The sequence below is a fragment of the Bubalus kerabau genome, chromosome 8 (assembly GCF_029407905.1).
Source record: "Bubalus kerabau isolate K-KA32 ecotype Philippines breed swamp buffalo chromosome 8, PCC_UOA_SB_1v2, whole genome shotgun sequence".
In the NCBI taxonomy this organism is placed as follows: domain Eukaryota; kingdom Metazoa; phylum Chordata; class Mammalia; order Artiodactyla; family Bovidae; genus Bubalus; species Bubalus kerabau.
In genome coordinates this window covers 89,811,517-89,826,121 of record NC_073631.1, presented here as the reverse complement: position 1 = coordinate 89,826,121, position 14,605 = coordinate 89,811,517, and the positions used below count along the sequence as shown (strand labels likewise).

The following is a 14,605-nucleotide window of genomic DNA, read 5'->3' as shown; positions in this document are numbered from 1 at the left end:
TCGGCCCAGAGCTGACATGGAAGCTGGGCTTCACTTTTATCTGAGTCTGTCATTTCTGGCATTTGCCGCTCACACTCTAGAGCAGGCTGTGGTGCCCAGGGTTTCGTTCCTGTTCCCTTAGATCAGAAAGTCAGTGAGCTTGCTGCCTGATTCTACTTCCTCACAGCACACGGCCCCTCCTCAGGGCAATACCCAAAAGGACCGCACGCTCAATTTCAGCACTGATTATTTCTTCTGAGTTTTGACATTCTCCCTAAACTGCCTGCTCTTCTTCATTCTCTGAAACTGTCATGTAGTTAGTTTTGCTTGTATTTTGTCCAGAGTTTATAGCTGTGCTGTATAGAAGGGATAGTTAGCACTTCGTCCCTACCTGAAATAGAACCCGTCAGTCATAATGCATTGATTAGATCAACTTGACTCCAGCAGAGTCTTGGAGTAGCTAGAAGAGCTGTTGCTGAGCCTTTGGCTTTCTTTCCTTTTTTAAAAAATATAATTTTATTTATTTTTTGCTGTGCTGGGTCTTGGTTGCTGTGAGGGCTTTTCTCTAGTTGCAGCGAGCAGGGGCTCCTCTTCATTGCAGTGTGAAGGCTTCTTATTGCTGTGGCTTCTCTCGTGGAGCATGCGTTTGAGGGCACATGGGTTCAATAGTTGCTGTTCCCTGGCTCTAGAGCACAGGCTCAATAACCGTGGTGCATGGGCTCAGTTGCTCCACGGCATGTGGGATCTTCCCAGACCAGTGATTGAACCCATGTCTTTTGTATTGGCAGACGGTTTCTCTACCACTAAGCCACCAGGCAAGCCTTAGCTTTTGACTTTAATTCATTTTTTCGAATCCTTCCGGTATGCATTGTTGTGCAATGCTTAGCCTTTAAGGCCAAATTATGGAAAATGTTGCATACTAATTTGCCTTTATGAAAGGATTTGACTGTTATTTCTTGAAATGTCATTTTGTTTGGCTGTTCTGACACCATTTACCGTCTAAGAAGTTGCTACTAGCCATTTTCAATTCACAAATGATCATGCTTAAAAATTTCAATTACAAGTTTATTTTTCTTGGACCTTAGACCACAGTTTTTCATTGTCCTTAGTCAAAATTGCCTTTCATTGAGTACAGTTGATCTCATACAGATGTTAGGAGAAAAACAAGCCAATTCAATGAAATTCTTAGTAAAGTGTGTTTGAGAGTTAGCCCATGTAACTGATGAGGGCTAAGTAAATTTGAATGAAATTTTCTTTTTTTTTGTTTTGGCTGCACCCACAGCATGTTCTATGCTAGTTTCCTGACTAGGGATCAAACTCAGACCCTTTTCATTGGGAGCATGGAGTCTTAGCCACTGGACCACCGGGGAAGTCCTTAAATAAAAAAAAAATTTTATTAAAGAACAAATACAATTTTTTTACATTATATGATAGTATACAATATTAAAGGGTCACAGATAAGTGATACTTAAGTATATAGCATGATAAATGATCACAAAGACATGCAGGTGAATGCTACAAGGTGAAAACTAGAACAAGGTTGCTGCTAAGTCCTTCAGTCGTGTCCGACTCTGTGCGACCCCATAGACGGCAGCCCACCAGGCTCCTCCGTCCATGGGATTTTCCAGGCAAGAGTACTGGAGTGGGGTGTCATCGCCTTCTCTGAGAACAAGGTTAACATCCCAGAAATCCCCTGTGCCTCTCCCAGCACTATCCCGACTCTCCTTCCTAAAGGGACCTAGTGTCTTGACTTATAACTGGATTAGCTGTGCCTTTTATGGGAAAATTTTATTTTATGAACATATGAATCAGAGTTTAAAAACACTTCTGATACTTCCAATGAACTTCTTGGGTCTGTTTAATGTTCTTTGTTTTACTTTTTCTTGGTTTTTAGTCCATTCTTATTATTTAATATGCCTGTTTATTTTTTATTGAATAGGCTCTGGATGGTGGTGTGTGTGTCACAGAGAAGATTTTCTTTGTTTCTGGCAAGGAGGCTAGGAGAAAATCACCTCCGTTTAGTTAAGAATGGAAGTGATTCCAAAGCTGAGTCTTGGTCCTTTGGAGAACTACATTTTTCAGTTGACCCTTTATTTAGAATATAATCTTCAGGATCCCAAATGGAAATCTGGCCTTTATTAGGATCCCCTTCAGCTGAACTTAAACTCCAGTGTTTTTTTTTTACCCTGTGGTCAGCCACAAGCTCTTCTCAGTTTCTCTCTGCTTAGCATCCCAGCCACTGCTTCCACATTGGCAGCTACATCTAAGAAAAGTGCTTAGATTTGTTGACACAGCCAACTTCTCTAAATTTTAACACCTTCTTCCTTTTATATGTCCCTGCTGCCAAGTTGCTTCAGTCGTGTCCGACTCTTTGCAACCCCATGGACTGTAGCCTGCCAGGCTACTCTGTCCATGGGATTCTCCAGGCAAGAATGCTGGAGTGGGTGGCCATTTCTTTTTCTGGAAGATTGGTCTTCCAAACAGGGTGGTGGGATTGTCTTGGAGGCATCAGTCTCAGCACTGGACATATGTGAAAACTGATGACTATCTCTGTGTAGTCTTGATAATATGTGTACCTGCTTGACACTAAAAAATTAAGTATATTATCTATGTTCTTTTGATAACAGTATGAAGCTATATTTAAAGTACCTTGGATATATCTGGGGTTTAGTTTCAGGCCACTGCAATAAAATGAATATCACAATAAAATGAGTAACACAAATTTTTTGGTTTCCCAGTGCATATATGTTATGTTTAAACTATACTATAGTCTGTTAAGTGTACAATAACCATAGGTCTAAAGATGACATACATACCTTAATTAAGAAATACAGTATTATATATCAACTATGTGTGTGTATTAAGTTGCTTCTGCTGCTGCTGCTACTGCTAAGTCACGTCAGTTGTGTCCGACTCTGTGCGACCCCATAGACGGCAGCCTACCAGGCTCCCCCGTCCCTGGGATTCTCCAGGCAAGAACACTGGAGTGGGTTGCCATTTCCTTCTCCAATGCATGAAAGTGAAAAGTGAAAGTGAAGTCACTCAGTTGTGTCTGACTCTTAGCGACCCCATGGACTGCAGCCCACCAGGCTCCTCCGTGGACTGCAGCCCACTAGGCTCCTCTGTCCATGGGAGTTTCCAGGCAAGAGTACTGGAGTGGGTTGCCAGTGCCTTCTCCAATTAAGTTGCTTCAGTTGTATCCAATTCTTTGTGACCCCATGGACTGTAGCCCATCAGGCTTTTCTGTCCATGGAATTCTCCAGGTAAGAATACTGAAGTGGGTTGCCATGCCCTCCTCCAAGAGATCTTCCAGACCCTGGGATCGAACATGCATCTCCTGCATTTCAGGCAGATTCTTTACCACTGAGCCACCAGGGAAGCCCGTATCAACTATAGTTCAATTTTAAAAAAGAAAAAGAATATTGCTAAAATATGTTAACCATCATCTGAGCCTTCAGTGAGTCATAATCTTTTTGGCAATAGTAATGTCAAAGATTACTGATCACACATCAGCATAACAAAAGTAAAAATAATGATTTTGAAATATTGTGAGAATTACCAAAATGTGAGACAGAGACACAGAGTGAACAAATCTGTTGGAAAAAGGGCACCAATAGACTTGCTCAATACAAAGTTGCCACAAATCTTCAATGAAGAAAAAAATCAATACCTGTAAATGACAGTAAGTTGAACCACAATAAAACAAGATATAGCTGTATATGCACTGTCCTGTTTCCCCCTGATTTTCTTTTTTGACGTGACAGACCCTATAGCATTCCAGGGCATAGGATATCCTTTTGAACCAATATGGAAGTTTTGTTTCAGTTGAATTCAGTAGATATTTATTGTCTATTGGAACAAGGCAGACATCTAAATGAAGAGAATTTAAACACAGCTGCTGATCTATAGATGCATGAGGTCCAAGAAGGGCATAAAACACGTGTGCAATTCTACTGAAAGATGGAATGTGATAGTCACAGGAAGATGCTAATGACATTGTGGAGGGAGAGGATCTGTCCAGTTGAGGAAGTCGGGAAAGTGGAAGTAGGAGGCATACTGTGTGATGTAGATGGGGGAGCAAAGGTGGGAGCTAATTTAACATAAGGTTTCTGTGTACTGTCAGATCAGATGGAATTAAGGTAAATATATTGGTTCCATGTTAAAAGGGGTCTTAACACTGGGAAAATAGCTTGAAATTAATTTAGAAAAGAGTGATGAGCCTCAAAAGTGTTGTATGTGAAAGTGACAATACCTACCATATGCTTCAGGAGGCTGTGCTTGCAGTTTTGTATTGGATGAATTCTAGCAAGGGAAACAGTTAAATGCAGTAATTTAGTAGCCTTTTTTTTTTTTTTTTTAATTTTATTTATTTGGCTGTCTCAGGTCTTAGTTATGACACAAAGGATCTTGATCTTTGTTGCGGCATGCAGGATCTTTAGTTGTGGCAGGTGAACTGTTAGTTACGGCATGTGGGATCTAGTTCCCTGAGCAGGGATCGAATCCAGGCCCCCTGCATTGGGAGAGGGGGAGTCTTAGCCACTGGACGACCAGGGAAGTCCCCAAGCAACCTTTTGTCTTTGTTTGATATTTGTCTCTCTGTAGGTGGACTTGTGACAATTATTAGTTTCTTGGGGAAAAAATGCTCTGAATTTTCAATAAAGACTGCATGTATCCACTAATATATTTATTGAATATTTGCCATCTTACAATTAGTAGCCTTATAGCAAGATGCCAAGTGCAGTTCCTACTTTCCAGGTCTGTTAGGGGGCAGGTTTTGATAAGCTTCCCTTGTGGCTCAACTGGTAAAAAATCCGCCTGTAATGTGGGAGACCTGGGTTCAATCCCTAGGCTGGGAATTCCCCTGGAGAAGGGAAAGGCTACCCACTCCAGTATTCTGGGCTGGAGAATTCCATGGACTGTATTGTCCATTGGGTTGCAAAGAGGTGGACACAACTGAGTGACTTTCACTTTGATAAAGGCTTCTCTTCACAGAGAAGGCAGTTCTTCAGCTGCATCTCGGAGAACAAAGCGAAGGAGTTGGAAGCAGCAGAGTAACGTGTGAGTTGGCTACATGGTGTGGCCAAGAGGCAGGTGAGGACGTGATGTGGATACCCAGCTCCAGGCTGTTCACATGATTGGAGTGTTGGGTGTGAGGCCAATGCGGGGGTTGAGGCAGGAGAGGCAGAGCCAGACTATAGAGGGAGCTTGAGACTAACTCGAAGGCAATGGAGATCTACTGAATTATTTTAAACAAGCACAGGAGCCTGTTTAAATACAAACAATCAGATTTGTTTTTCAGATTGGAGATAAATGGAGGGAAGAGATGTGGGAGGTAGTTCCCATGGTCCCAGTAAGGCCTACATAAGGCTATAGTATTAGAGATGAAGAGCAGAGAGAGAGAGTAAAAAGATACATAGGAGTTGAGTGATTTAACCATATACTGAGTGAGATATGAACTCATTTTATTATCTATAAATGGCTCTTGCCTCGTTGACAGGGTTGGTAGGTGGAGGAGTCAGCTTGAGAAGGAAATACTCTAAAGGTAGCTGGGAGAAAGAGGCAGTGGGAAGACCCCAAGTGTCAGTTTCATTGATTCCCCTAAGAATGCCTGGCTTATAAATATGTATACCTGTCTTTTTTTTTTTTTTTTTTTTAAATGCTGTTTTCCCAGGAATAGTGAGCCTAGGTATCTGATGTTTTAGATACATGAAAGTAGTTTTGTATTTCATTTAATACAGTAAATAAATACTGTTCTGCCAGCATCCGGTAGGTACATTTAACACTTTCTTAGTTAGGTGAGTACTGTAGGGTCTTGATTATCTCATTGGCCTTAAGGCCCCACCCCTTAGAAGCAGTCATACTTATCAGATCTTTACCCCTTGGCATCTATTCAAAAGTTAGATGCCTTGGAGGAAATGCGAAGGACTGGAATGCTGGGGTGTCAGTATGAGGTGTGGCTTTTGTTGCTGGCCATCGACTCATGCTTGTGAGATAATGGGCAGGGTATGAAGGATTTTTTGAGTCTACTGGGTCAAGTCATTTTCCTTGACACTTCTGAAATGCTGATGTGTCTATATATGGAACCATTGCTGACCTGAGGGAGACTCCCAATGGTAGCATACCCCATTTTCTATTGCTAATAGAACAGGCTGAACCTTTGGGATGGGATGGAGGTCCTCAGAGTGAGGACTGTGGTGATAAAGCTTGTGGTGATATTTGCCAGCATGCTCAACTTGACACAGGCTTCCCTGGTGTCTCAGGGGTTAAAGAATCTACCTGCAATGCAGGAGACACAGGAGATGAGGGTTTGATCTCTAGGTCAGGAAGATTCCCTGGAGAATGAAATGGCAACCCACTCCAGTATTCTTGCCTGAAAACTCCCACGGACAGAGGAGCCTGGCAGGTTACAGTTCAAAGAGTAGCAAAGAGTTGGACATGACTGAGCGACTAAACAACATAAACTCAATATGACACATCTAACTGGTGGGGAAGTCTAAGTTTTTTGTGTTTCCAGTAAGCAAATGTGATTAAGGTTTTGGAATTGGAAATTGTACTGAATAAACATGTTTTGGGGGGCAGAATTCATTGCTTGCAGAAGACTCCTTTTGCCAATTAATTATACAATTCAGTGATTTTCAAAAAACTTTTCTAAACATTTTTTTCCTTTGACTAATATTTTAATATAGATAAAATTGCAAGACGCCTTCTTTGCAACATCATTTATCTTTTTCCAATTTCATTTCCTTTTCAGATACTATCAGATGCGACACAGCCTCTTGAAAGTCAGAATTTTTCTCCTGTGGTGCGAGATGTAAGTTATGAAAAGTATTTCTTTTCATGAATGTATTTTTTCCACACTTTCCTTGATCCCTTTTCCTCTTTCCCTCCCTGTCTGTCTTTCTCCATCTCTGTCACTCTCTCTTTTCTCTGTTAGTCATGAGCCCATGATTGTGGGACTAAATGTGCTGACTAAAGAATTGTCTTGTATCATATATATTCAGGCAGTGATTGCATCTAACGGCATGCTGTCTAACAAGTATAAATATATCCAGAAACTCCGAGAGAACAGGTAAGCATCATTTACAACTTCTTGTTTAATACATTTATTCTTGGATCTCATGAGTATTTTTTAAATGCTTCCATATGAGTTCTTGATGCTAGGATTATGCAATATGTATTTTTTTTTAATGTCTGTAAATATTAGGAATTTCAAATGAAGTGACTGGCTGAAACCAATGTGAATTATTTTCCTTTGAACAGTATTGTAGCATCATTTTGGCTTTCTAATATCCATGTAGACTTGTGTGTAGGTAAGCAAAACTTCAAAAGCTCAGTCCCTGTTCTTTCTCTAGCATTTTGCATATTGTAATGTCTCAACTATTCTCTCAAAGGAAAATGAGCAAGCTAACCCTTTCCTTGGCACATTCAGATTGATTTCTAGTTGAGGATTTGGATTCTCTTTTGCTTAGGATAATATTTAGCAAACTGGACTCTTGGTTAGCAATTAAGAAAAGTACTGAAAAAAGAAAATGGTGAGAGGTCAGTTTTCCCTGGGGTTCTTATTAGGAGGAAAGTGTCAAAAAGTAATGAGACAAATCCACTGGAGAGAACAGTTCTCTTAGGAAGATACTTAGCTCAGGCCTTGGTTTCCATAATTGGCGTTACTACTCAAAATTGGAAACATAAACATCGACATTGGAATGTTCTGGTCTCCAGCTGGTTGTACTTGGTCTGTGTTTATACCTGCTCTATTGGTCTATTCACATTTAACAAAATGACCCATGCATTGAATTCTCAGGAGAAGCCAGAGTGGGAAAATTAGAAACAAACTGCCTGATCTTCTCTCTGTTATTCCACCTATAAGAAGTAAATAAAAGATCAAGTATTATTGTTATGCCTTTTCCATGTGTGTTTGTTAGCTTATACTTACTTTTGTGTGTTAGTGAAATATTCTGGCGTGAAACCAGGGGTATATAATTTTTTTTTTTTAATGAAAAAGCAATTGGTTTATAGAACTCCATAGGTGAGTGTCTTCTGGGGGAAACTTCATATATTTGTTTTTCATAGTTTTATCTTTGGATTTTCATTCTGATGATCTCTTTCTTACATGACTAATCTCAATGACATGTCTAACATGACTAGTCCCACTTTATACACCATATTCCATGTAGCAGCAGGTGTGACTGCTAGGACTTCCTGCCTTCCTTCCCAGGTAGAATCTTGTGCCAAGAGATTGAAAATGAAGATTGCATTTTGGAAGGAAATTAGAGTTTCCTTGAATTCCTGCCTTATTGTTTTGTTCTCTTTATTCCTTGTCCTGTGCTTAGTCGCTCAGTTGTGTCCAATTCTTTACAACCCCATGGACTGTACCTTGCCAGGCTTCTCTATTCATGGGGATTCTCCAAGCAAGAATGCCAGAATGGGTTGCCATGCACTCCTCCAAGGGATCTTCCTGACCCAGGTCTCCCACATTGCAGGCAATTCTTTTACCATCTGAGCCACCAGGGAAGCCCCTTTATTTAGCACAGTAATTATTAACCAGTTGGGGTTGCTGATGGGGCAGATAATATTAATATCTAGAAATATGTTTTTTAAAATGTATTTTGAACATTTTCTTTTTAGAGATCAAAATAATGTGTTTCATATACCCAAACTACAGAAGGTGTTATTAGAAAGGATCTATAATAGCCAATAATAGTGCTTCCTTCTGGGAGGTGAAATGGGATAGAGGTGGAAGTTAAATGAAAGCTCCCATCATCAGTGATAGGAGTGTTGGGGGTGAAGAGGGGTGGGAGAATTTTATATTTACATTTATTTTTATTTACTTATAATTAATGAAATTAAGTGAAATAAAATTAAGGTTAAAGCTTGAGAGACATCCTAGCCTAAAAGATTCCAGCAACAGAGCCTTCTGCTTAAGTCTCTGGCACCAAACCATTTCCACGGTTTTGTATTGATATCTGGGAATTTGATTCAGAAGACTTTTAATGAGTATCTTTAAGACAGAATGCAATGAGCAATAGTGGGCTTATAAAGATGGAGAAGACTTAGTCACTATCTTGGAGGTCAGAGTTTGTACGAAAGACAAATCATTAACTGTCAGGCAAGTACAAATTCCAACAACAAAGAAATTCAAGAATTAGAGTTCTGCCTAGTGACTCATCTTAGGTTTCTACATTTAACCCATTCCATTTGTGATTTCAAGATTATAGTTTTAGAAAGAGACTCACAAACTTAGAAAATGAACATTCAGTTTCCCAAAGGGAAGGGATAGTTAGGGAATTTGGTAAGGTCATGTACACATTGATATATTCAAAAGGGATAACCAACAAAACCAACAAAGACCTACTGTGTAGTACATGGAACTCTGCTCAATGTTATGTGGCAGCCTGGATGGGAGAAGGGTTTGGGGGAAAATGGATACATGTATATGTATAGCTGAGTTTCTTCATTGTTCACCTGAAACTATCACAACATTGTTTTTTCTTTGTTTTTTTGTTTTTTTTTTTAATCACAACGTTGTTAATCAGCTATATCCCAATACAAAATAAAAAGTTTAGAGTTTGGGAAAAAAAAAAAAGAGAGAGAGAAACAAAATAATGGTTTTCACTGGTTTCAAGTGACCTGAAAGATAAATCACAAGACTGTGTCTAATATGGATAATAACTTCCTGCTCAGATTGTAGTATCCTCAGATTGTTGTGAGGAGTAAATAGGTTTCTGATAAAAGGCCCCTAGCATGATTTTGAATCAATGTCCTTCCCTAGAATGATAAAGTGTGAGACCAAGTGACTCAGTTGTGAACAGCCAGGCATTGGTCCAACACTTCTACCTCACTAGTGGTACTGGGAATTCATACCTATCAAAGATGTCTGGATCTATTGTTCATTATATGGGATATAAAATAATTAATGTAAAATGTTGGTATTGGGAACTCCTGATGAGATTCTTATTGTAAGAAATGTGGGGGGGAAATGATTGCTTCACAGTCTAAGTTTTATTTAATATAAATTTATTTATTTTAATTGGAGGCTAATTACTTTACAATATTGTATTGGTTTTGCCATACATTGACATGAATCCGTCATGGGTGTACATGTGTTCCCCATCCTGAAACCCCTTCCCACCTTCCTCCCCGTACCATCCCTCTGGGTCATCCCAGTGCACCAGCCCCGAGCATCCTGTATCATGCATCAAACCTGGACTGGTAATTCATTTCACATATGATAATATACATGTTTCAATGCCATTCTCCCAAACCATCCCACCCTTACCCTCTCCCACAGAGTCCAAAAGACTGTTCTATACATCTGTGTCTCTTGCTGTCTCGCATACAAGGTTATCATTACCATCTTTCTAAATTCCATATATATGTGTTAGTATACTGTATTGGTGTTTTTCTTTCTGGCTTACTTCACTCTGTATAATAGGCTCCGGTTTCATCCACCTCATTAGAACTGATTCAAATGTATTCTTTTTAATGGTTGAGTAATACTCCATTGTGTATATGTACCACAGCTTTCTTATCCATTTGTCTGCTGATGGACATCTAGGTTGCTTCCATGTCCTGGCTATTATAAACAGTGCTGTGATGAACATTGGGGTACACATGTCTCTTTCAATTCTGGTTTCCTCAGTGTGTATGCCCAGAAGTGGGATTGCTGGGTTGTATGGCAGTTCTATTTCCAGTTTTTAAAGGATCTCCACACTGTTCTCCATAGTGGTTGTATTAGTTTGCATTCCCACCAACAGTGTAAGAGGGTTCCCTTTTCTCCACACCCTCTCCAGCATTTATTGCTTGTAGTCTTTTGGATCACAGCCATTCTGACTGGCGTGAAATGGTACCTCACTGCAGTTTTGATTTGCATTTCTCTGATAATGAGTGATGTTGAGCATCTTTTCATGTGTTTGTTAGCCATCTGTTTATCTTCTTTGGAGAAATGTCTGTTTAGTTCTTTGGCCCATTTTTTTGATTGGGTCATTTATTTTTCTGAAGTTGAGCTGCAGGAGTTGCTTATATATTTTTGAGATTAATTCTTTGTCAGTTGCTTCATTTGCTGTTATTTTCTCCCACTCTGAAGGCTGTCTTTTCACCTTGCTTATAGTTTCTTTTGTTGTGCAGAAGCTTTTAATTTTAATTTTGGCCCCACTTGTTTATTTTTGCTTTTATTTCCAATATTCTGGGAGGTGGGTCATAGAGGATCCTGCTGTGATTTATGTCAGAGAGTGTTTTGCCTATGTTCTCCTCTAGGAGTTTTATAGTTTCTAGTCTATCATTTAGATTTTTAATCCATTTTGAGTTTATTTTTGTGTATGGTGTTAGAAAGTGTTCTAGTTTCATTCTTTTACAAGTGGGTGACCAGTTTTCCCAGCACCACTTGTTAAAGAGATTGTCTTTTCTCCATTGTATATTCTTGCCTCCTTTGTCAAAGATAAGGTGTCCATAGGTACGTGGATTTATCTCTGGGCTTCCTATTTTGTTCCATTGATCTGTATTTCTGTCTTTGTGCCAGTACCATACTGTCTTGATGACTGTGGCTTTATAGTAGAGCGTGAAGTCAGGCAGGTTGATTCCTCCAGTTCCATTCTTCTTTCTCAAGATAGCTTTGGTTATTCGAGGTTTTTTGTATTTCCATACAAATTGTGAAATTATTTGTTCTAGCTCTGTGAAAAATACCGTTGGTAGCTTGATAGGGATTGCATTGAATCTATAGATTACTTTGGGTAGTATACTCATTTTCACTATATTGATTCTTCCGATCCATGAACACAGTATCTCTCCATCTATTACTGTTCTCTTTGATTTCTTTCACCAGTGTTTTATAGTTTTCTATATATAGGTCTTTAGTTTCTTTAGGTACATATATTCCTAAGTATTTTATTCTTTTTGTTGTAATGGTGAATGGAATTGTTTCCTTAATTTCTCTATTTTCTCATTATTAGTGTATAGGAATGCAAGGGATTTCTGTGCATTGATTTTATATCCTGCAACTTTACTATATTCATTGATTAACTCTAGTAATTTCCTGGTAGAGTCTTTAGAGTTTCCTATATGGCAGAAAGTGAAGAGGAACTAAAAAGCCTCTTGATGAAAGTGAAAGAGGAGAGTGAAAAAGTTGCTTAAAGCTCAACATTCAGAAAACTAAGATCTTGGCATCTTGTCCCATCACTTCATGGCAAATAGTTGGGGAAACAGTGTCAGACTTTATTTTTTTGGGCTCCAAAATCACTGCAGATGGTGATTGCAGCCATGAAATTAAAAGATGCTTACTCCTTGGAAGGAAAGTTATGACCAACCTAGATAGCATATTGAAAAGCAAAGACATTATTTGCCAACAAAGGTCTATCTAGTCAAGGCTTTGGTTTTTCCAGTAGTCATGTACAGATGTGAGAGTTGGACTGTGAAGAAAGCTGAGCATCGAAGAATTGATGCTTTTGAACTGTGGTGTTGGAGAAGACTCTTGAGAGTCCCTTGGACTGCAAGGAGATCCAACCAGTGGATTCTAAAGGAGATCAGTCCTGGGTGTCCTTTTGAAGGACTGATGCTAAAGCTGAAACTCCAATACTTTGGCCACCTCATGTGAAGAGCTGACTCACTGGAAAAGACTCTGATGCTGGGTGGGATTGGGAGCAGGAGGAGAAGGGGACGACAGAGGATGAGAATGGCTGGAAGGCATCACCGACTCGATGGATGTGAGTTTGAGTGAACTCCGGGAGTTGGTGATGGACAGGGAGGCCTGGCATGCTGCAAATCATGGGGTCACAAAGAGTTGGACATGACTGAGCGACTGAACTGAACTGAACTGATATAGAGGATCACATCATCTGCAAATAGTGAGAGTTTTACTTCTTCTTTTCCAATTTGGATTCCTTTTATTTCTTTTTCTGCTCTGATTGCTGTGGCCAAAACTTCCAAAACTATGTTGAATAGTAGTGGTGAAAGGGGGCACCCTTGTCTTGTTCCTGACTTTAGGGGAAATGCTTTCAATTTTTCACCATTAAGGATAATGTTTGCTGTGGGTTTGTCATGTATAGCTTTTATTATGTTGAGGTATGTTCCTCTATTCCTGCTTTCTGGAGGGGTATTTTTTTTTTTATCATAAATGGATGTTGAATTTTGTCATAGGCTTTCTCTGCATCTATTGAGATGATCATATGGCTTTTATTTTTCAATTTGTTAATGTGGTGTATTGCATTGATTGATTTGCAGATACTGAAGAATCCTTGCATCCCTGGGATAAAGCCAATTGGTCATGATGTATGATCTTTTTAATGTGTTGGATTCTGATTGCTTAGAATTTTGTTAAGGATTTTTGCATCTATGTTCATCAGTGATATTGGCCTGTAGTTTTCTTTTTTTGTGGCATCTTCGTCAGGTTTTGGTATTAGGGTGATGGTGGCCTCATAGAATGAGTTAGGAAGTTTACCTTCCTCTGCAATTTGCTGGAAGAGTTTGAGTAGGATAGGTGTTAGCTCTTCTCTAAATTTTTGGTAGAATTTAGTTGTTAAGCCATATGGACCTGGGCTTTTGTTTGCTGGAAGATTTCTGATTACAATTTCAATTTCCGTGCTTGTGATGGATCTGTTAAGGTTTTCTACTTCTTCCTGGTTTGGTTTTGGAAAGTTGTACTTTTCTAAAAATTTGTCCATTTCTTCCACGTTGTTCATTTTATTGGCATATAATTGCTGATAGTAATTTCTTATGATCCTTTGTATTTCTGTGTTGTCTGTTGTGATCTCTCCATTTTCATTTCTAGTTTTATTGACTTGATTTTTCTCCCTTTGTTTCTTGATGAGTCTGGCTAATGGTTTGCCAATTTTATTTATCCTGTCAAAGAACCAGCTTTTGGCTTTGTTGATTTTTACTATGGTCTCTTTTGTTTCTTTTGCATTTATATCTGCCCTAATTTTTAAGATTTCTTTCCTTCTACTAACCCTGGGGTTCTTCATTTCTTCCTTTTCTAGTTGCTTTAGTTGTAAAGTTAAGTTATTTATTTGACTTTTTTCTTGTTTCTTGAGGGATGCCTGTATTGCTATGAACCTTCCCCTTAGCACTGCTTTTACAGTGTCCCACAGGTTTTGGGTTGTTGTGTTTTCATTTTCATTCATTTCTATGCATATTTTGATTTCTTTTTTGATTTCTTCTGTGATTTGTTGGTTATTCAGCAGCGTGTTGTTCAGCCTCCATATGTTGAAATTTTTAATAGTTTTTCTCCTGTAATTGAGATCTAATCTTACTGCATTGTGGTCAGAAAAGATGCTTGGAAAGATTTAAATTTTTTTTGAATTTACCAAGGCTAGATTTATGGCCCAGGATGTGATCTATCCTGGAGAAGGTTCTGTGTGCACTTGAGAAAAAGGTGAAATTCATTGTTTTGGGGTGAAACGTCCTATAGATATCAATTAGGTCTCACTGGTCTATTGTATCATTTAAAGTTTGTGTTTCCTTGTTAATTTTCTGTTTAGTTGATCTATCCATAGGTGTGAGTGGGGTATTAAAGTCTCCCACTATTATTGTGTTACTGTTAATTTCCGCTTTCATACTTGTTAGCATTTGTCTTACATATCGCAGTGCTCCTATGTTGGGTGCATATATATTTATAATTGCTATATCTTCTTGGATTGAT

At 39.0% G+C, this 14,605-nt stretch overlaps 1 protein-coding gene across 5 annotated transcripts in view; it reads left to right on the top strand.

Moving 5' to 3' along the window:
* The window catches only part of AASS (aminoadipate-semialdehyde synthase), a 79,158-nt gene that overhangs the window by 29,043 nt on the left and 35,510 nt on the right, over window positions 1-14,605 (top strand). For all 5 annotated transcript variants that reach the window (XM_055590795.1, XM_055590796.1, XM_055590792.1 and 2 more), the window contains 2 exons: window positions 6,731-6,790; window positions 6,981-7,048. In XM_055590795.1, coding sequence (XP_055446770.1) covers window positions 6,731-6,790; window positions 6,981-7,048 — 128 coding nt within the window. The remainder of the gene's footprint in view (window positions 1-6,730; window positions 6,791-6,980; window positions 7,049-14,605) is intronic.